This window comes from Cervus elaphus, chromosome 17 (genome assembly GCF_910594005.1).
Source record: "Cervus elaphus chromosome 17, mCerEla1.1, whole genome shotgun sequence".
Taxonomy (NCBI): Eukaryota; Metazoa; Chordata; class Mammalia; order Artiodactyla; family Cervidae; genus Cervus; species Cervus elaphus.
This window is the reverse complement of record NC_057831.1, coordinates 34,971,820-34,995,929: the sequence shown is the minus strand read 5'-3', so window position 1 is coordinate 34,995,929 and position 24,110 is coordinate 34,971,820. Positions and strand designations below refer to the sequence as shown.

Sequence of the window (24,110 nt, the reverse complement as noted above, 5' to 3'; positions counted from 1 at the left end):
TTCATTTATAAGTTTTAAACAGACTAACATATGGACCAGTTTTTGTGGCACGTAAGAATTTTCTCTGTGTCACTGAGGTAATACTTTGAATGAAAACATGTCCAGGGGCATCAAAATATGTATGTCATTAGTTATATGTGTTCTTTATGAATATGTTGCTTAACTATTGCTGTACAACACATTTTCCTAAAACTTAATGGCTTTAAACAGCAAACATTCATGTTCCATGATTTTTTGGGCCAGGCCAGGAATTCAGACAAGGTGCAATAGGGCGAATTTTCCTCTGCTCTGTGACGGTCAAGATATCAGGTAAAATAAATGCACTTTCACTCACATTCAGTTATCAGTTATGCCTGTCAACTGTGGGCCAGTGAGAACATCCATGTGGACTTCAATTCCTTACAACATGGCAACTGGGTCCCCACCACCAGTGTTCCAAGAGAGAGCCAGATGGAAGGCACAGTGCCTTCTATGACCTGGCCTTGAAATCGTAGGATATCACCACATTCTTTTAATCAGAGCAGTCACTAAGGTGGTTTTTCTGTTCAGCCACTCAGTCGTGTCTGACTCTTTGCCACCCCATGGACTGCAGCACACCAGGCTTCCCTGTCCTTCACTGTCTCCCAGAGTTTGCTCACACTCATGTCCGTTGAGTCGATGATGTCATCCAAACATCTCATCCTGTCACCCGCTTCTCCTCCTGTCCCCAATCTTTCCAAGCATCAGGATCTTTTCCAATTAGTCAGCTCTTCTCATTAGGTGGCTAAATATTGGAACTTCAGCTTCAGCATCAGTTCTTTCAGTGAATATTCAGGGTTGATTTCCTTCAGGATTGACTGGTTTGATCTCCTTGCAGTCCAAGGGACTCTCAGCGGTCTTCTCCAGCACCACAGTTTAAAAGTATCAATTCTTTGGAGTTTAGCCTTCTTTATGGTCCACCTCTCACATCCATACATGACTACTGGGAAAACCATATCTTTGACTAGATGGACCTTTGTCGGCAAAGTAATGTCTCTATGTTAGATATGTATATAAATGTACATGTGTGTATAAAATGTATATATGTACAATATGTGTATTATATAAAATATTTATATATGTATTATATATGCAAATGTGTTCACACACACAAACTCTATACAATAAATTTTTTTTTTAAGTATTTTTTTTATTGGAGTATAATTGCTTTACAATGTTAAGTTCGGCTGTACAACATATATCAGACATGTCTACATATATCCCAAGCCTCTGAAGCTTCCCCCTCCCCCATCCCATCCCTCTAGGTGGACTATAGTTTTTTTTTTTTTTTTGACTTGTTGTTTTTTTTTTTTCCAGTGGGTTTTGTCATACATTGATATGAATCAGCCATGGATTTACATGTATTCCCAATCCCGATCCCCCCTCCCACCTCCCTCTCCACCCGATTCCTCTGGGTCTTCCCAGTGCACCAGGCCGGAGCACTTGTCTCATGCATCCCACCTGGGCTGGTGATCTGTTTCACCATAGATAGTATACATGCTGTTCTTTGGAAATATCCCACCCTCACATTCTCCCACAAAGTTCAAAAGTCTGTTCTGTATTTCTGTGTCTCTTTTTCTGTTTTGCATAAAGGGTTGTCATTATCACCTTTCTAAATTCCATATATATGTGTTAGTATGCTGTAATGTTCTTTATCTTTCTGGCTTACTTCACTCTGTATAATGGGCTCCAGCTTCATCCATCTCATTAGGACTGGTTCAAATGAATTCTTTTTAATGGCTGAGTAATATTCCATGGTGTATATGTACCACAGCTTCCTTATCCATTCATCTGCTGATGGGCATCTAGGTTGCTTCCATGTCCTGGCTATTATAAACAGTGCTGCGATGAACATTGGGGTGCACGTGTCTCTTTCAGATCTGGTTTCCTCAGTGTGTATGCCCAGAAGTGGGATTGCTGGGTCATATGGCAGTTCTATTTCCAGTTTTTTAAGGAATCTCCACACTGTTTTCCATAGTGGCTGTACTAGTTTGCATTCCCACCAACAGTGTAAGAGGGTTCCCTTTTCTCCACACCCTCTCCAGCATTTATTGCTTGTAGACTTTTGGATAGCAGCCATCCTGACTGGCGTGTAATGGTACCTCATTGTGGTTTTGATTTGCATTTCTCTGATAATGAGTGATGTTGAGCATCTTTTCATGTGTTTGTTAGCCATCTGTATGTCTTCTTTGGAGAAATGTCTGTTTAGTTCTTTGGCCCATTTTTTGATTGGGTCATTTATTTTTCTGGAATTGAACTGCAGGAGCTGCTTGTATATTTTTGAGATTAATCCTTTGTCTGTTTCTTCATTTCCTATTATTTTCTCCCAATCTGAGGGCTGTCTTTTCACCTTGCTTATAGTTTCCTTTGTAGTGCAAAAGCTTTTAAGTTTCATTAGGTCCCATTTGTTTAGTTTTGCTTTTATTTCCAATATTCTGGGAGGTGGGTCATAGAGGATCTTGCTGTGATTTATGTCGGAGAGTGTTTTGCCTATGTTCTCCTCTAGGAGTTTTATAGTTTCTGGTCTGACATTTAGATCTTTAATCCATTTTGAGTTTATTTTTGTGTATGGTGTTAGAAAGTGTTCTAGTTTCATTCTTTTAGAAGTGGTTGACCAGTTTTCCCAGCACCACTTGTTAAAGAGGTTGTCTTTTTTCCATTGTATATCCTTGCCTCCTTTGTCAAAGATAAGGTGTCCATAGGTTCGTGGATTTATCTCTGGGCTTTCTATTCTGTTCCATTGATCTATATTTCTGTCTTTGTGCCAGTACCATACTGTCTTGATGACTGTGGCTTTGTAGTAGAGTTTGAAGTCAGGCAGGTTGATTCCTCCAGTTCCATTCTTCTTTCTCAAGATTATTTTGGCTATTCGAGGTTTTTTGTATTTCCATACAAATTGTGAAATTCTTTGGTCTAGTTCTGTGAAAAATACCGTTGGTAGCTTGATAGGGATTGCATTGAATCTATAGATTGCTTTGGGTAGAATAGCCATTTTGACAATATTGATTCTTCCAATCCAGGAACACGGTATGTTTCTCCATCTGTTTGTGTCCTCTTTGATTTCTTTCATCAGTGTTTTATAGTTTTCTAGGTATAGGTCCTTTGTTTCTTTAGGTAGATATACTCCTAAGTATTTTATTCTTTTTGTTGCAATGGTGAATGGTATTGTTTCCTTAATTTCTCTTTCTGTTTTTTCATTGTTAGTATATAGGAATGCAAGGGATTTCTGTGTGTTAATTTTATATCCTGCAACTTTACTATATTCGTTGATTAGCTCTAGTAATTTTCTGGTAGAGTCTTTAGGGTCTTCTATATAGAGGATCATGTCATCTGCAAACAGTGAGAGTTTTACTTCTTCTTTTCCTATCTGGATTCCTTTTACTTCTTTGTCTGCTCTGATTGCTGTGGCCAGAACTTCCAAAACTATGTTGAGTAGTAGTGGTGAGAGTGGGCACCCTTGTCTTGTTCCTGATTTCAGGGGAAATGCCTTCAATTTTTCACCATTGAGGGTGATGCTTGCTGTGGGTTTGTCATATATAGCTTTTATTATGTTGAGGTATGTTCCTTCTATTCCTGCTTTCTGGAGAGTTTTAATCATAAATGAGTGTTGAATTTTGTCAAAGGCTTTCTCTGCATCTATTGAGATAATCATATGGTTTTTATCTTTCAATTTGTTAATGTGGTGTATTACATTGATTGATTTGCGGATATTAAAGAATCCTTGCATTCCTGGGATAAAGCCCACTTGGTCATGGTGTATGATTTTTTTAATATGTTGTTGGATTCTGTTTGCTAGAATTTTGTTAAGGATTTTTGCATCTATGTTCATCAGTGATATTGGCCTGTAGTTTTCTTTTTTTGTGGCATCTTTGTCTGGTTTTGGAATTAGGGTGATGGTGGCCTCATAGAATGAGTTTGGAAGCTTACCTTCATCTGCAATTTTCTGGAAGAGTTTGAGTAAGATAGGTGTTAGCTCTTCTCTAAATTTTTGGTAGAATTCAGCTGTGAAGCCATCTGGTCCTGGGCTTTTGTTTGCTGGAAGATTTTTGATGACAGTTTCGATTTCCTTGCTTGTGATGGGTCTGTTAAGATCTTCTATTTCTTCCTGGTTCAGTTTTGGAAAGTTATACTTTTCTAAGAATTTGTCCATTTCATCCAAGTTGTCCACTTTATTGGCATAGAGCTGCTGGTAGTAGTCTCTTATGATCCTTTGTATTTCAGTGTTGTCTGTTGTGATCTCTCCATTTTCATTTCTAATTTTGTTAATTTGGTTTTTCTCTCTTTGTTTCTTAATGAGCCTTGCTAATGGTTTGTCAATTTTGTTTATTTTTTCAAAAAACCAGCTTTTAGCTTTGTTGATTTTTGCTATGGTCTCTTTAGTTTCTTTTGCATTTATTTCTGCCCTGATTTTTAAGATTTCTTTCCTTCTGCTAACTCTGGGGTTCTTCATTTCTTCCTTCTCTAATTGCTTTAGGTGTAGAGTTAGGTTATTTATTTGGTTTTTTCCTTGTTTCTTGATGTAAGCCTGTAATGCTATGAACCTTCCCCTTAGCACTGCTTTTACAGTGTCCCATAGGTTTTGGGTTGTTGTGTGTTCATTTTCATTCATTTCTATACATATTTTGATTTCTTTTTTGATTTCTTCTATGATTTGTTGGTTATTCAGAAGCGTGTTATTTAGCCTCCATATGTTTGAAGTTTTAACAATTTTTTTCCTGTAATTGAGATCTAATCTTACTGCACTGTGGTCAGAAAAGATGACTGGAATGATTTCATTTTTTTTGAATTTTCCAAGACCAGATTTATGGCCCAGGATGTGATCTATTCTGGAGAATGTTCCGTGTGCACTTGAGAAAAAGGTGAAGTTGATTGTTTTGGGGTGAAATGTCCTATAGATATCAATTAGGTCTAGCTGGTCCATTGTGTCATTTAAGGTTTGTGTTTCCTTGTTAATTTTCTGTTTAGTTGATCTATCCATAGTTGTGAGTGGGGTATTAAAGTCTCCCACTATTATTGTGTTACTATTAATTTCCTCTTTCATACTCGTTAGCGTTTGCCTTACATATTGCAGTGCTCCTATGTTGGGTGCATATATATTTATAATTGTTATATCTTCTTCTTGGATTGATCCTTTGATCATTATGTAGTGTCCTTCTTTGTCTCTTTTCACATCCTTTATTTGAAAGTCTATTTTATCTGATATGAGTATTGCGACTCCTGCTTTCTTTTGGTCTCCATTTGCATGAAATATTTTTTTCCAGCCCTTCACTTTTAGTCTGTATGTGTCTCTTGTTTTGAGGTGGGTCTCTTGTAGACAGCATATATAGGGGTCTTGTTTTTGTATCCATTCAGCCAGTCTTTGTCTTTTGACTGAGGCATTCAACCCATTTACATTTAAGGTAATTATTGATAGGTATGGTCCTGTTGCCATTTGCTTTGTTATTTTGGGTTCGCGTTCATACAACCTTTGTGTTTCCTGTCTAGAGAAGATCCTTTAGCATTTGTTGAAGAGCTGGTTTGGTGGTGCTGAATTCTCTCAGCTTTTGCTTATCTGTAAAGCTTTTGAATTCTCCTTCATATCTGAATGAGATCCTTGCTGGATACAGTAATCTAGGTTGTAGGTTATTCTCTTTCATTACTTTCAGTACGTCCTGCCATTCCCTTCTGGCCTGGAGGGTTTCTATTGATAGATCAGCTGTTATCCTTATGGGAATCCCTTTGTGTGTTATTTGTTGTTTCTCCTTTGCTGCTTTTAATATTTGTTCTTTGTTTTTGATCTTTGTTAATTTGATTAATATGTGTCTTGGGGTGTTTCGCCTTGGGTTTATCCTGTTTGGGACTCTCTGGGTTTCTTGGATTTGGGTGGCTATTTCCTTCCCCATTTTAGGGAAGTTTTCAGCTATTATCTCCTCGAGTATTTTCTCATGGCCTTTCTTTTTGTCTTCTTCTTCTGGAACTCCTATGATTCGAATGTTGGGGCGTTTCACAGTGTCCCAGAGGTCCCTGAGGTTGTCCTCATTTCTTTTGATCCTTTTTTCTTTTTTCCTCTCTGCTTCATTTATTTCCACCATTTTATCTTCTACCTCACTTATCCTATCTTCTGCCTCCGTTATTCTACTCTTGGTTCCCTCCAAAGTGTTTTTGATCTCATTCATTGCATTATTCATTTTTAATTGACTTTTTTATTTCTTCTAGGTCTTTATTAAACAATTCTTGAATCTTTTCAATCTTTGTCTCCAGGCTATTTATCTGTAACTCCATTTTGTTTTCAAGATTTTGGATCATTTTTATTATCATTATTCTAAATTCTTTTTCAGGTAGATTCCCTATCTCCTCCTCTTTTGTTTGACTTGGTGGGCATTTTTCATGTTCCTTTACCTGTTGGGTATTTCTTTGCCTTTTCATCTTGTTTAGATTGCTGTATCTGGAGTGGGCTTTCTGTATTCTGGAGGTCTGTGGTTCCTTTTTATTGTGGAGGATTAACCCAGTGGGTGGGGTTAGACAATTGGCTTGTCAAGATTTCCTGGTTAGGGGAGCTTGCGTCAGTGTTCTGGTGCGTGGAACTTGATTTCTTCTCTTTGGAGAGCAATGGAGTGCCCAGTAATGAGTTTTGAGATGGGTCTATGTGTTAGGTGTGTCCTTGGGCAGCCTGTATGTTGATGTTCAGGGCTATGTTCCTGCGTTGCTGGAGAATTTGCGTGGTATGTCTTGCTCTAAAACTTATTGGCTCTTGGGTGGTGGTTGGTTTCAGTGTAGGTATGGAGGCTTTTGGACGGTCACTTATTACTTAAAGTTCCATGTAGTCAGGAGTTTTCTGGTGTTCTCCGGTTTTGGGCTTAAGTCTCCTGCCTCTGGTTTTCAGTTTTATTCTTCCTGTAGTCTCAGGACTTCTCCAACTATACAGCCCTGATAAGAAAACTTCTAGTTTAATGGCTAAAAGATTCTCCCCCCGTTAGGGACACCCAGAGAGGTTCACAGAGTTACATGAAGAAGAGGAGAGGGAGGAGGGAGATAGAGATGAACAGGAGGAGAAAAAGGGGGACTCAAGAGGAGAGAGACAGATCTACGCAGCTGTCTGTTCCCAGAGTGTTCTCCGTAGCCCAGTCACCTACAAGGATTCACAGAATTGGATTGGGAAGAGAAGGGGAAAGGAGGAAATAGAGGTGTTCTGAGGTAGAAAACAGAGAGTCAAGATTGGGAGAGAATAATCTTCGGTTTAAAAATAGGGCTTCTCTTCTTTTTTTTTTTTTTTGTAAGGTTATAGTGTATTGAAAATGAAAATTAAGGAGTAGTAGAGGAGTACTAGAGGACTTTAAAAGAAATAAGAGAAAAAGAAAAATAGAAAATAGAAGAGAAAAAGGAAAGAAAAAAACAAAAAAAGAAAGAAAAAGAAAAAAAAAGAAAAAAAAAAAAAAGAAAGAAAAAAAAATTTTTTTTTTTCCCCCCCTAATTAAAAAATCGTAAAAGTCTGTGGAAATGAAAGTTAAGGAGTAATGGGGGAGTAATAGGGGATTTTAAAGGAAAATAAAAGAGAAGAAAGAAAAAAACAAAAAAAACAAAAAAAGAAAAAAAATAAAAAAAAATTAAAAAAAAAAAGAGAAAAAAGTAAAATTATATCTAGGAGTTTCTCTGGAGCTGTTGCGGTCAGTGTGGGTTCGGCTCAGTTTCAGATAGCTCCTGGTTCCAGCTTACGCTTCTCGATATCTACAGGCCCCTCCGGTGTAGTCAGCGTTTCCTAGAGGGATTTTAATCTGTTGCACCAGTCCCTTCTGAAGCGGTTCCCTTTGTTTATTTGGCTTCTGTTTGCCGGTCTCTTCAGAGCCTCATTTCCGCCCTGACACAGGCGGGCGGAGGTGGACTCTCACCCAGGTAGCTAGCTCCGTCGCTCTGCGGGGCAGGGAGGGGCTTGCGCTGCAGGGAGTGGCTGGCACCGTGGGGACAGGCCTGCGCCGCGGGGATGGGCTGGGGCTGGCGGGAGCGGCTGACGCTGCTTTCTCCGTCTGTGCTGCTCAGGCTCCCGGCCGGTCTATATGGAGCGCGCCCCGCGCTGCGCGAGGCTCCAGCCCTCGGGTGTTCCACAAAAGCGCGGAAGGAAAAGCTGCGCCTGCTCTCTGTGCCCTCCCCGTCAGAGCGGTCCAGGCAGCCAGGGGCTTGGTGGGCGCACTCTACCCAGGTGTGGCGCGCCCACTCCCTTCCGCGGACCCAGTCTCAGTTTCAGCTGGCGCCAGTCGGGCGCGCGCGCCTTCCGCCCTCCGCGTCCCCAGCCCCAGTCCCCGCCCGCGCCGGTCGGGTGCCTGCGCCCTGTGTCTCGCCGCGACCTTCCCCTCCCCCCTGCCTCCTGCCTCCTGCCTCCGGCGGGGCTGGGCCGGTCCGCAGCCTGCGAGCTCCTCTCTGGACCCTCTCGGTCTCTTTGTTCTGCGAACGGCCGGCAGTGTGTTCGGGCCGGTTAATTTACTCTCTCTCTTTTGGTCTCCCACAGTTCAAGTTGGCAACTCACAGAAGTTCCCTCCGATTGTCCTCAGGGCACTCGGCCGGACCCTACCCCAAGCAATGCCGCCTAAGAGCTCCCGGGACGGATCTCCGTCCTTAGCTCTTTTGTCTCACTTTTTATCTTTTATATTTTGTCCTACCTCCTTTCGAAGACAATGGGCTGCTTCTCTGGGCGCCCGATGACCTCAGCTAGCGATCCGAAGTTGTTTTGCGAAGTTTGCTCTGCGTTCAGTTATTCTTTTGATGAATTTGTAGGAGAGAAAGGGGTCTCCCCGTCCTACTCCTCCGCCATCTTGGCTCCTCTCACAATAAATTTTTAAATAAACTAACAATCTAGATCACATTTGGAAGAAGACATCCAAAATGACACAGTAATAAACTTCTCAAAATTAGAATTATTGAAGCATGAATGAGCTGAATGTCCTGAATGGACATGTCAGAGAATTCCAAATGGGAGAGGATAGTAGCAGGAGCACCATATACTTGGCCATTAGATAAGAGTTTGAACTGAGGTTTATTTGATTTATTTATGATTTATTTAATTATTAATATTAGTACAAGTGGTTCTTTAGTCCTTTTCCTAAAACAACCATGATATTAATCGAGCAGTGCTTCCATAACCAAGCACCACAGACTGGGTGACTTAACAGAAATTTATTTCTCTCAGTTCTGGACACTACAATTTTGGGTTCAAAGTGTCCATAGGTTTGATTTTTTTTCTTTTTAATTTTTTTTTCCTGAGGCCTTTCTCTTTGGCTTGTGAAAGCTGTCTTGTCCCTTTGGCTCACTTGATCTTCCATCTGTGCATGCCTGAGTTCTTATCCCTCCTTCTTTTAAGACCACAAATTGTATTGGGTTAGGGCCCACCCTGATGACCTCATTTTAACTTAATTTCATCTTTAAAAACACTTCCTCTGTATACAGTTACATTCTGAGGTATTGGGGATTAACTTCTTCACATAGGAATTTTGGGGGTGGGACATACTTTAGTCTGTAACATCTTTGAGATATTTTTTCTGTTTAATAAAATAAAATTTCACTATGTGTAAATTTCTTACTCTGTAGTCAAGAGAGAAGAGGGAGTCAGGAGGAGTTTATAAATACTTGTTCCATGATCCACATTCAGGAAAGTCTTTGGCTACTTCAGCTTGCATTTGATGTGTCAAACATGCATTTTTGCCTGCCCCAAACATATTAGCGCTTGAGTTATCATAATAAAATAGGTAACCTTGCAAACTGAAGGGCTTCCCTGATAGCTCAGTTGGTAAAAAATCCACCTGCAATGCAGGAGACCCCAGTTCAATTCCTGGGTCAGGAAGATCTGCTGGAGAAGGGTAGGCTACCCACTCCAATATTCTTGGGCTTCCCTCGTGGCTCAACTGGTAAAGAATCCACCTGCAATGTGGGAGACCTGGGTTCGATTCCTGGGTTGGGAAGATCCCCTGGAGAAGGGAGAGGCTACCCACTCTGGTTTTCTAGCCTGGAGAATTCCATGGACTACAGTCCATGGGGTTGCAAAGAGTTGGACACGACTAAGTGGCTTTCACTTTACAAACTGAATTCACAACTTTGCATTGTTCTATTTTCCTGTATCACTCTTGAGGTTTGCATTTTATTCCAGATAATATTTGCACGATATAAAGATATGTGAAAATAACTCTTCAAATGCTGAGGCAAGAAATAAATTGAGATTAAATTGATTAAAAAACATGAAATTTCAAGGAATGAAATTTTAAAACAAACCTGATAACTGTCCAAACATGTCACAGAATGAATGGTTGCCGTTGTACACAACAGCAAATATATCAGAATTCAGATAATGTGAGATAAGCATTATTAAATTTAAAGTTGTTTTTTGCATTTTATTGTTTTGTCCAGTTTCCAGGATATAGTTATTTTCATGTCTACTTCTATATACACTTTTTCCCTAATCAATTTGTATTTGAGGATTTAAATAGTTTCTATGCAATTCTTTTACATTTTCTTTTTTTTTTCTTTTACATTTTCAACAATATTCCAAGATGATATTATCTTACACAATATGATTGTACAATGTATTTCAAAATTTTAATTATTATTCAAGTTACCTCTAAATAAATTGGAAGTCTCTACTTGCTTTCCCCAATCCTTTTTTTTTTTTTTAATTCATCCATACTTCACTGTATCTTTTTTGGTAATATACTGAAAATTGTGTTTAGTTTCAATAAAGGATCAAGTAAATATAAACTGTAATTATGTGTTTAAAATAGAAGTGTTAAAATTTCTGGGTACTCAGCACCCTTACTTTTCCCCCTCCTTTCCACTGCAGTATGGCTTCCAGTGACTGGAAGTCTTCACCATTTCTCACTTCACTTATTTCAATAGCATCATCAGTGGTCTTACTTTATCTTTTTCTTCTACTTAGATGTTGCCTAGGCTGTTTGTAGAAAATATAAAGCTGATTATGTTGTTTCTTTGTTAAATGATTGGTAGCACATTGTCATTAACTTCAGCATCAAATACTAATTATATTTCAGAGGTGCTTAGAAGATCCTTAAGGTATTGGCAGTAATATACATCTCTGTTTCTTAATTTCTTACATCTCATCTGGACCCCAGCCATATTGAAGGACATGAATTTCTCAAGATAGATATTATTTTCTCATATCTTGATTCTTTTTAGCACTCTGTGCCTAGCTAGTATTTTTTCTTTTCTCTAATGCTCACTTCATTTTTCTTTAATCTCTCATTCACTAGACAAATATTTGTTGAGCGCTTCCTGTATTATATATGCATAATATATAAGTTACATAGTGAGAACTAAATAATAGGAAGTGAACAAGATAGCAACAGTACTACTATTAAAATCTTTTATATATATATATACTATATAAAATCAGATATAAGAATATTGCTAAATATAAACATAATTGAAAAATATTAACCATTAAGTTTATTACTTTAGAACACTTGATGCATCTTATTTAAATGAGAATCAACATGAAGTGTGGTCAGTATCATGGGAATATGAGGCAAATCAATTGAATTCTGGTGTGGCTCCTTCCAAGTCATGTGACCTTGACCGCTGTACAAATGGGGGCAATAATTGTACTTAAGGCACAGACTTATTCTGAGAAGTAAAGACAATATTCTGGTTTTTCCAGTAGTCATGTACAGATGTGAGAGTTAAACCATAAAGAAGGCTGAATGCTGAAGAATTGATGCTTTTGAATTGTGGTGCTGGAAAACACTCTTGAGAGTCCCTGGAACTGCAGGGAGATTCAACTGGTCAATCCTAAAGGAAATCAACCCTGAATATTCACTGAAAGGACTGATGCTGAAGCTGAAGCTCCAGTATTTTGGCAGCCTGATGCGCAGAGCCAACTCATTGGGAAAGACCCTGATGCTGGGAAATATTGAAGGCAAAGGGAGAAGGAAGTGGTAAAGGATGATATGGTTAGATAGCATCACTGACTCCATGGACATGAATTTGAACAAACTCTGGGAGATAGTGGAGACAGAGGAGCCTGGCATGCTGCAATCCATGAAGTGGCAAAGAGTTGGTGAACAACAACCAAAGAAAATACTATAAGCATAAATGCAAAAACTAGGCCTACCATATAATGTTCTTTAAGCATTTGTTAAATAAATATTAGCCTTTCAGCGAGTTGAACTTTACTGGTGGGTTGTTTTGTGGTAAATACGTAGATCCTGAACTTTTTTTTACGTTTTAAAGTACTGTTGAGGAAAATTTATTCTGAAGACATTAAAGCTCTCTAGAACATAGAAGAATCAGCATAAAAATTAGAAGTAGGAGAGTGAGCATGGTTTATTTTTGCAATTAGAAATAAAGAAAAGTAAAAAAAAAAAAAGAGAGAGAAATAGAAAAGTGAACACTTCCAGGACAAAAAGCAAATTCTTTTTTTTTTAAGCTTACAATTTGCTCATTGATAGTAAACTATGTTGATGAATTGGCATGGTGAATTCAAATGTATTTATAAGTGATACTTGTAAGTTAACCAGGCTTCCCTGGTGGCTCAGATGGTAAAGCGTCTGCCTGCAATGTGGGAGACCCGGGTTTGATCCCTAGGTTGGGAAGATCCCTTGGAGAAGGAAATGGCAACCCACTCTAGTACTCTTGCCTGGAAAACTCCATGGACAGAGGAGCCTGGTAGGCCACAGTCCAAGGGGTCGCAAAGAGTTGGACACGACTGAGCAACTTCACTTTCTTTTCTTTTTATAAGTTAACCATGCTCTAGATATCCTTCGTAATTTGAATGTCTTAATCCTGCATGAAAAAGATAGGTGACTCTCCTAATTAATCTTTGGCCTTTTTTGTGAACATTACTAAAATTTATTGCTTTTTTAGTGCTTTAAAATTGATTTTATAAATTAAAAGTCCAAACAAAGAAGTTTAATAATTAAGTCAATCAGTGTTGATGTATAAAACTGTAGAGAAAGGTCAACTTAAAATATCAGTGTTTAGGTTTTGCATCTCAGTTTATTATGAGTGTGAAAGAAACATTTTGTAATAATGGAGAATCATTTCATGTGATACATTCTTTGAGGTGTGATAAAAGGTTACATGGTGAAATCAGACTGTTCAATTTTAAACCTAGAAATGATTTCTATTCTGCCCCAAGTTATACTGATTTTGGACTTAGGAGTCCAGTAGGTTTAATCATTTTTGGTGTTCATATATTTTAACTACCTAGAAATAAATGAGGTTAGTGCTTACAATAAAAATTTAGGATAAATAACTATGATGCTTAAGCATTTTCATTTATCTTTAAACTCTATTTGTATAATCTCATAATCAATGGTCAGTTTCTCATGTCTGAATCATTCTTTTCATAGTAACTGATGTTTGCTGATAACTTACCTCCTCTGGATGTAGTTCCAGCAGTTCTACATGTGACCTTCTCAGAATGCCCCGGTTGGTGACCCCAATCTTGGGGAAAAGGCTTTACCTATCCAGAAAGAAATAGGAACTTTAATTTTTCAGTTAGCCTTCCTCTAGTAACTAGTCATTCCTAGTAACAGAAGCCTATGATGGAATTGTCTGCACTTCATGCAATACATTTACAACAACAATTCTTTTCACAGAAGAGCAAATTTAGCACATAAATTTGTAAGTTAGTGCCTCAAATAATTATTCGCATCTTTGGTTGGAAGCAATAGTGAAAAATGTATTGTTTTTTTTTCAATTAATGGCAGCTGGAAACCTACTTGAACATGCAGTGCCTTGACACTAACTCATGCCTTTGAAGTTATATTATTAAATAATTACCTGCTTTTCCATAAAATTGCCTTTTTAAAATTTAAAAATTAACAAAATTTCATAGATTTGAGAGCTAGCTTTATAAGGACAATTAAATATTGTGAGTAATTAAAATTTGGGAATTCCTGTTTGTTTTCATTCTCTGCTCTCTTTAAGCCAGTTTTTCCCATCATAAGAGTTAAATCTGAATGATGAACCATTTATACTTGATGTGATTTGGAATGTATAGAAATCATCCTTGCCTCAAGCTCAGGTTTGTACAACTTTGAAAGTCCCTAAATGTGCCACTATAATTCAGTAACAGATTAAAATCAAAAGCCCCTGGAAGTATGGAAATAGATGAATTTGAGGGAAATCTATGAAATTAGTATTATCTCTTTATCTATTTTAGAATAATCAACTAGACTAGTCACAATGCCTTCTGAAAATGTGATTTCTGTAGGGAAGAGAAAGGAAGAAGGAGGAAAACTTCAGAAAATGAGATTGAATTTAGTCTGGTTACATTAGAAAAGCAGTTTTCCTGAAGGAATTTCAAGAAGCTCTACTGACTTGAGGCCAATATCAGTATTTCACACGTGTTCATCCACTCTGTTCTCAGGACTATATTTTAGCATATGTTTTATTGTTACTGTTTATAAAAGTAAGAAAAGATCACTATAGGAAATTTGGAAAACACTAAACACTATAAAGAGGAAAATGAAATCACCTGCTCTCGAAGACCCCAAATTTTAACTCCTATACTAATTTTAAATGGTGTAGTGTATAAGCAATATTTCTCAATTGTAAGAAAAGTGTGCCTTCTTGTTTCATAAAATTCAAAATAATTTAAATAATTAAATTATCTTTAATACTTTTTGTAAAAATTTGTCTACTTAATCTTACAAATATGAAAAAGTATGAACAATTATGAACAACTATTCCATAAAGATTGTGTGTTGTTTTCTTCTTATATCTCTAGCATGTTTAAAACTGTGTACTCATTGCCTTATTAGCAAAGTGGTAAGGTAGAGACTTGTATTGGCTAACAGTTATTATTCTCATTTTACTTTCATTGATCTTGTAGTGTAGACTCCTTTCAGAGTCTAGCATAAATGCACTATTTGTATCAGAAATATTTAAATTTCTCTCTGCTTATTTAGAAATCTGTAAGGTATTTTATCTGGGAGTTTAAATAAATATCGTGTCAATATATAGACTTTTTTCATTTCCATTGCCGTTCTTTTTTTTTTTTTTTATTGGAGCCTAATTACTTTACAATATTGTGGTGGTTTTTGCCATACATTCACATGAATCAGCCATGGATGTACATGTGTTCCCCATCCTGACCCTCCCATCTCATCCCATCACCTCGCTTCCTCCCCATCCCATCCCTCAGGGTCATCCCAGTGCACCAGCCCTGAGCACCCTGTCTCATGCATCGAACCTGGACTGGTAATCTATTTCACATATGATAATATGCATGTTTCAATGCTATCCTCTCAAATCATCCCACCCTCACCTTCTCCCACAGAGTCCAAAAGTCTGTTCTTTATATCTGTGTCTCTTTTGCTATCTCGGATATAGGGTCATTGTTACTATCTTTCTAAATTCCATATATATGTGTTAATATACTGTGTTGGTGTTTTTCTTTCTGGCTTACTTTGCTCTGTATAATAGGCTCCAATTTCATCCACCTCATTAGAACTGATTAAAATGCTTTCTTTTTAATAGCTGAGTAATATTTCATTGTGTATATGTACCACAGCTTTCTTATCCATTTGTCTACCGATGGACATCTAGGTTGCTTCCATGTCCTGGCTATTGTAAACAATGCTGCGATGAACATTGGGGTACATGTGTATCTTTCAATTCTGGATTCCTCGGTGTGTATGCCCAGCAGTGGGATTTCTGGGTCATATGGCAGTTCTATTTCCAGTTTTTTAAGGAATTTTCACACTGTTCTCCATAGTGGCTGTACTTCGTAGTTTGCGTTACCACCAACAGTGTAAGAAAGGAGGCAAGAATATACAATGGAGAAAAGACAATCTCTTTAAAAAGTCATGCTGGGAAAACTGGTCAACCACTTGTAAAAGAATGAAACTAGAACAATTTCTAACACCATACACAAAAATAAACTCAAAATGGATTAAAGATCCAAATGTAAGACCAGAAATTATAAAACTCCTAGAGGAAAACATAGGCAAAACACTCTCCAACATAAATCACAGCAGTATCCTCTATGACCGACCTCCCAGAATGTTGGAAATAAAAGCAAAAATAAACAAATGGGATCTAATTAAACTGAAAAGCTTTTGCACAATGAAGGAAACTATAAGTAAGGTGAAAAAACAGCCTTCAGAATGGGAGAAAATAATGGCAAATGAAACAACTGACAAAGCTGGAAACCTATCCATCACCAACTCCTGGAGTTTATTCAAACTTGTGTCCATTGAGTTGGTGATGCCATCCAACCATCTCATCCTCTGTCATCCCATTCTCCACCCACTTTCAATCTTTCCAAGCATCAGGGTCTTTTCAAATGAGTCAGATGGCCAAAGTATTGGAGGTTTAGCTTCAGCGTCATTCCTTCCAATGAATATTAAGGACTGATTTCCTTTAGGATGGCTGGTTGGATCTCCTTTTAGTCTAAGGGACTCTCAAGAGTCTTCTCCAACACCACAGTTCAAAGCATCAATTCTTTGACACTCAACTTTCCTTATAGTCCACGTCTCACATCCATACATGCCTACTGAAAAAACCATAGCTTTGACTAGATGGACCTTTATTGGTAAAGTAATGTCTGTGCTTTGTAATAAGCTGTCTAGGTTGGTCATAACTTTTCTTCCAAGGAGCAAGCATCTTTTAATTTCATGGCTGCAGCCATCATCTGCAGAGATTTTGGAGCCCCCCAAAATAAAGTCTGTCAATGTTTCCACTGTTAGCCTATCTGTTTGCCATGAAGTGATGGGGCCGGATGCCTTGATCTTAGTTTTCTGAATGTTGAGTTTCAAGCCAACCTTTTCACTCTCCTCTTTCACTTTATCAAGAGGCTCTTTAGCTTCTCTTCACTTTCTGCCATAAGGGTGGTTTCTGAGGTGTCTGCATATCTGAGGTTATTGATATTTCTCTCAGCAATCTTGATTCCAACTTGTGCTTCATCCAGTCCAGCATTTCTCATGATATACTCTGCTTGTAAGTTAAATAAGGTGGGTGACAATATACAGCCTTGACATACTGCTTTCCCGATTTGGAACCGGTCTGTTATTTCATATCCAGTTCTAACTGTTGCTTCTTGACCTGCATCAGATTTCTCAAAGGCAGGTCAGGTGGTCTGGTATTCCCACTTCTTGGTATTCCCTCCTAGAGATCTAGGTAAATGGTTTCATTTGGTCAGAAGTTTATTGCCCTAATACTTGAGAGACACCTCTAGAAGAAATTAAGACTTTTTTAAAACTTGGAAGAAGAGAGAACATTTCTTTCTTGCCCACAGGAGACTACTACCATTAAGCATATTTCTTGGAATATACCAGTTATTTTACTAAGTATTTGCTGAATAAGTGAATGTTATCTCAGAGGAACGAATCAGTAGTTTTCATCCTTAGTCTGTTTCATCACTAGCAGTGTTTAAGGCAACTGTGAAAATTTAAAATATAATATAGTTTTATTCTCCCAGCTGTGATGAATTTATTTGTTTCAGACTCAAAGCTCATGCCAAGAATAAGTAGAGAAAATTAAGTTAAAAAATTAATTTGATGGTATTGGAGAGATTGAGGAAACCTGGGCTCCTCCTCTTTGACACATATTGGGCAGAAATCTTTGCCTCTTGAGTGCCACAAGAGTGCTTCAGATTCAGCTCTGCTTTTAGTGGTTATCTATTTTATATCTTAGACTCTAGAGCTAAGCAGATCAATAATTCACCAGATACTTTTAGGGTAAAATTGAAGAACATTGGGATCATTTCTTACATCTCTTTTCTTTGAGATCACGGCCCTACACCATTTGGCTGACTTGCATGCTTCTATTGTATTTTTGTCCTCTCTTTCACTAATGTGTGCTGTCATCTTTAGTATTTGCTTCTTTCTACATCATCATCCCAGTCATGGTTCTTGAAATGAGTACTTAGATCAGTGATTATTGGTCATTCATTTATAATCAACTCAAATATCATTTGCACTACTATCAGTTTTTATTTCTTTGCCGCACTTTCATTTCTGTTGACAAATGACTTCCTTAGATTATCCTTAGATTATCCATTTTTTATAAAATGTCACATGGGTTTATAACTGGGAGAGAAGGAAGAAATGCGCCTATATACTTAGACCTCTGTGCTTAAACTAAGTATCGGCCTGCATATCCATGACAGACTTTGGAAAAAGTAGTATGTGTGTCACTGGTCATGATTAGCATCTCTTATTTGTGTAGTGATTTGTGGAGATTGGGCTTCCCTTGTGGCTCAGCTGGTAAAGAATCCGCCTGCAATGTGAGAGACTTGGGTTTGATTCCTGGGTTGGGAAGATCCCCTGGAGAAGGAAAAGGCTACCCATTCCAGTATTCTGGCCTGGGGAATTTCATGGATTGTATAGTCTATGGGGTCACTAAGAGTCGGACACGACTGAGAGACTTTCACTCAGTCACTCACTTGTGGAGATTAACTGTGTTTAATTTGTGTACTTCTTATTCTTCAATGCAAAGCTTAAGTGGAAGAATTATAAAGTGTAGGCAACAGATTTTCCACTGTGTGGCTTATAGAAAGAAAAGAAAAAGTACTAAGGTCAGTGAAAAAGACAGACTAGAAAATGATAATTAAAGATAATTTAATGATAATATTTTAGTTGAATTATCTCATTTGTCTGAAATTTAAAAAGAGAATAGTTAAGAAATAGTTATGACATTTATAATTATTATTTCTAATAAAACAGTTTGCCGGGAGGATTCATACCATTCTGTGGTTTCATGTGCTGCTGTAGTTCTCACTCCTATGGAACCCACAATAGAGGTGAAGAAAAGAGAAGAACTCAAGTTTCGTGAACCTTCAAAACAGTAAGTTGTTCATTTGGTTTTCCAAGTTTTGTAAACGTTATTAGATAATTAGATAACTGATCAAAGTTAGATCACTCAGAAATTGTGATTTATAATGGATAAGTTAATACTAGTATATTGAGAGAACAGAAATAAATTGTGCATATTAAAAAAAAAGACGATTTATTCTGTAATGCCTCAATGAATAGCTTCTGTCTCTGAGTTTGTGTGTTTGAACTATATACCATTCAGGTTTCATTTGATACCTTATTTTGGTGATGTGAATAAGTAGACTGAAGCCCTTTATTTTCTTAATACTATGATTATGTATGTACTGTTCTTGGAACCCTTATTTTATAGTTGTAGGCTTCAATGGTGCAAAATATGAAAATTTTTAAATATAAATTTCTTGGGCTTAAACAGGTTTGTACTTTATAAGTAATTTATTTTTAACTTTACACTGGTTAAAGTTTGCATATTTTTCCATTTAAACAGATCAAGCTTCACTTAAATTTAAATTTGATCTTTTATTGAATAAATAATATTTTTTCTTATAATGGCCAGAAGAATTAAATTCATAGTAGCAAATATAAGATACATGAAGTTGAAGTATCTAATAAACTAGGTTTATTTCTAGTTATGTATTAAGTAAATTAAAAGGGAAAACCAGCTAATTTTCTAGTGAAAGTGTTGCCATGCTTGCTTTAAAGTCTTGGGTTGGAGACTAAGGGATTTATGGTGTTGCCAAGGCTTGCTGGCTACAGCAGGAGTTACCCTGAAGTACCTAGTGTTTTCTTCTATTCAGTTCAGTTCAGCCGCTCAGTTATGTCTGACTCTTTGCGACGCCATGAATCGCTGTATGCCAGCCTCCCTGTCCATCACAAACTGCTGGAGTCTACCCAAACCCATATCCACTGAGTTGGTGATGTCATCCAACCATCTCATCCTCTGTCGTCCCCTTCTCCTCCTGCCCTCAATCTTTCCCAGCATCAGGGTCTTCTCAAATGAGTCAGTTCTTCACATCAGATGGCCAAAGTATTGGAGTTTCAGCTTCAACATCAGTCCTTCCAATGAACACTCAGGACTGATCTCCTTTAGGATGGACTGGTTGGATCTCCTTGCAGTCCAAGGGACTCTCAAGAGTCTTCTCCAACATCACAATTCAAAAGCATCAATTCTTCAGCACTCAGCTTTCTTTATAGTCCAACTCTCACATCTATACATGACTACTGGAAAAACCATAGCCTTGACTAGATCGACCTTTGTTGGCAAAGTAATGTCTCTGCTTTTTAATATGCTGTCTAGGTTGGTCATAACTTTCCTTCCAAGGAGTAAGCGGCTTTTAATTTCGTGGCTGCAATCACCGTCTGCTGTGATTTTGGAGCCCAAAAAACTAAAGTCAGTCACTGTTTCCCCATCTATTTGCCATGAAGTGATGGGACCAGATGCCATGATCTTAGTTTTCTGAAGAGCTTTAAGCCAACTTTTTCACTCTCCTCTTTCACTTTCATCTATTAGATTAACTTTATCATACTTGTTTGTTTCTTGATGTCTTTCTACTGGATATGCTCCTGAAGACCAAGTTTCCTGGGATATGATACTGCCTGATACTCTGTGAAATCAATTAGAAAATCTCTTAATGTTATATGCAGTAATGTTGAATTCAAGTGGAGCAATGTTTATATTTGATGGCATGAAAATAGTGTTAATATTCTCATTGTAGAGGAAGGAAATACTAACCAATTCAGGAAGATAGATTATAATTCAATTTTAATACACTCTAAAAGTGAACTACTGTTAATATAGTCTAATTTTTAGATTTGAAAAGCCTTTTTTTGGTCTAATAGAAAGAAGGTTACATCTCACATGTGCCAATTGAATTATATTAGAAAACTCAAATGCATTTTTTATAATTATGTATGAGTTTATATATTTGTAAATTGGATTTTAAATTCCTTGATTATCTTTCAATGATTCTATGTAAAACTGGTGAATCATATTATTTGCTTACATAAAATATATTTTCCATTCTTAGCTACTTCATTCATTCTTCTTTACTCTGAGGTCTATATTGAAGTAGACAGTACTTGTTAACTGGCCATTTCTGTTACCCTACATTCACTCTGATACTCCTCTGTGTTCTCTGAATCTACTTTCTTTTTTAAGCACTCTCTCTTAACTGGATTATTTATTTCTTTTTAAAGGTTTTGTTTTTGTTTTTCTGAGTCAGAGAGATATTAGTTAAAAACTTTTTCTACGTATTAGGTGGAAATTTGAGACATTTTACTTTACACTCTTTATCTTTTTTTCTATATCTGTTATTGGCATGATATCACCATCTTTACAGGGTCATTTTGAGTGTTATGTGAAGTGATATTGTTAAAGGATCTGAAATCTAAAAATCCACAGAAGTGTTAGTTATGTTTCCCCTTTCATAGCTTCTAACTATCAGCATTATTGACCTGATGATTTACAGTTACATACTCTTCTCCTGAAGACTCTTCCTAATGCAATCTAATGTATCAAGTTCTTGACTGGGCTTGTCTAACTAGGTGTCCTACCAGAATCTTATACTAAGTTTGTTTGAACCAAATTAATGACTCCTCTATCCCCCTCAAATGCCTCCCAGGTGGCGCTAGTGGTAAAGAACTCACCTGCCAGTGCAGGAGATGTAAGAAAGAAAGGTTCAGTCCCTGGGTTGGGAACATCCCCTGGAGATGGAAATGGCAACCCACTCCAATATTCTTGCCTGGAAAAATCCCATGGACAGAGAGGCCTGACGGGCTGCAGTCCATAGGGTTGCAAAGAATTGGATATGACTGAAGCGACTTAGCACTAGCCCCCTCCAGCTTTTTCCTTCTGATGTTTATATTTGTGTAAAGCAACCATTATTCTTATTTTCTTAAAAAATCTCAATATGTTTTCCCCTCACATCCAGATTCAATTAGTTATTGATTACTTCATTAATGTTTGTTTATATTTTTCTTACCATTTGAGCTGACCAGAAAGGCATATACTTCTCATATTTCAGAACTCTTCTAACGTGTGTGTTCACTGTGATCTTAATGAAACCATTCAAATAGTGATCATCTATCAAACGGAGATTACGTATGACCTCCATACCTCACACTGCTGTTTTGAGAATTAAATGATAGGTATGGCTGTGTGGCCAGGAAGATTCCATGGAGAAAATAATGGCTACCCATTCCAGTATTCTTGCCTGGAGAATTCCATGGACAGAGGAGCCTGGTGAACCACAGTCCATGAGGTCGTAGAGTCAGACACAACTGAGCGACTAATACTTTACTTTCGCATGACTGTATGACAGGAACACAGTATAATTCAGACGTAGTGATTAATTTAAAACTTTTGTTTACCAATGAGAGAAGCCTCAATGTAAATTATTTCAGAAAAATCAAGGGTGGTGATTGTAATTGCCTCATGTAATTGAAAGTATAAAGGTAGAAATTTCCTGAAGTATGGTTAATTTGGTACTCAGACAATATCATGGGGAGTTATTTTCTCCATCTGCATCTCTTTTCTCTGCTTTCCGATTTGTAGTTTCTACTTTCAGAGAGGTTCCTCTAGTGACATTACTGCCTTCAGCAGGTTCTGGGATGAATTTTTATTTTTTCATCAAATCCAGAGGTAATAAATGGTTTCTCATTCCCTTTAATCAAAACAATAAGTGTCCTATATATGTGTGTCATTGGCTTTGACCAGCTTAGCTTATTTGACATGACTATCTTAAAGCAATCACTATACCCAAGAATATTTGATGATTTGATTGGCTAGAACCAAGTTACTTGACAAATCCTGGAGGAGAGGGTGGAGATAAGAGAGGAAAAGCATGTCCACTCTCAAAATATGGGTCATGTTGGTAGAAGAAGGCAGCTATGGATGCTAGGAAGTCAAAATAATGGATGCTCAATATAAGTAGTAATATTAGCAACATTAATTTAAAAAGTCAGAATTATTTATTATGTTTAAACTATAGACTTCTAATACATTAAAATACAGTTATGTATATCTTAATTTCTTGTTTTAAAGGATTTCTGACTAATTTTATTTCAAATTATTTGGTCCAGCTGTGCTATTGAGAGGCAGTATAACTTGATGGTTAGGAGGTCAGATCTTGGACTAATTTTTGGTACTTTCTTAACCATAGTTTGTATCTTTTTAATGTAGGATTTACTGTATCTTGCAGTGCAATATCTAGGACACAATATGAAGTCAAGAATATAAAAAATTTGTAATTTTTACAACAAATATATTAGATACATAAACATATCAAATTTTTATAAATAGAATTAGCAAAGTCCTGGGTAGTATTTGATTTCTGTATTTTGGATTTCCCATTGGGAAAAATAATAACCCACCAATTTAATATTAAGGTGTTTGAATGCTGTATGTTGAGACATTTTTTTGGATACTTAATATTCCCTTTAAATTCAGGATGGAATTGTTTCTTTAAGTAAATTTTTATCTCTAACTTTACACACTTCACATGATGAATGTATAAACTGTTGAGTCTTTGAGACATAGGATAGGACTCACAGAATGCATGTAGTTAAGAACTCAGTAAATCTCTTGCTAGGAAGAACTGCAATAATCTCAGTATATGGGCTTTAGAATAAAGCATAAGATTGTACATACAAAATAATATGTAAGAATATATTTTCAAGGCTATTCAAATCTAGGTGAAGAGATAAAACATGCACCTGAAAAGGTGAATTACAGTATGAAGGCAACAGATACTTTTCCTCTAGCGTAAGGAGTAGGTTTTTCTCAGCCATATGATTGTTTGAAGTCAAGTTTATTGACATATAAGTACAAATTTATGAAAGTAAACCCAGAATATTGGTCTTAATTATACTATTGCATTGATGTATCATTTTAGAGTGTAAGAAACATTTTATGCCTGAAACACTTACCTTACCAACTTTCAGTCCTATCTGGGTACTCAATAAGTATTCTATATGTGACAGCTTATTTTTAAATATTATCATATATTCATCATTTTGATAAATATTCAGTAAGAAAAAATAGAAATTATTAATTCCTATTAGGGATGAAGTATAAATTTTTCTGTGTACCAGGTGATCAGAAATACCTAAATCTTTTAGTAAGGAAAGCTTCATTCTGAGCACAGTAGTGGGAAGGAGACAGAGCTTGTCTTTCATTTATATATCTGAAGTTTAATCTTAGTTACGAAAACAAAGGTGTGGATTTTACTTTTCAGTCTAGTCTAATAGGTAGCTCTGAATACCATGTGCCAGATAAATTTGCTGGAAAAATAGAAACATCTCTATGATCAAATGAAATTAAACAATTTTCAGGTATTT

General features: G+C 37.0%; 1 protein-coding gene across 5 annotated transcripts in view; it reads left to right on the top strand.

The window, feature by feature from the left end:
- The window catches only part of CCSER1 (coiled-coil serine rich protein 1), a 1,392,355-nt gene that overhangs the window by 311,652 nt on the left and 1,056,593 nt on the right, over positions 1-24,110 (top strand). For all 5 annotated transcript variants that reach the window (XM_043871183.1, XM_043871185.1, XM_043871184.1 and 2 more), the window contains one exon: positions 18,666-18,786. In XM_043871183.1, coding sequence (XP_043727118.1) covers positions 18,666-18,786 — 121 coding nt within the window. The remainder of the gene's footprint in view (positions 1-18,665; positions 18,787-24,110) is intronic.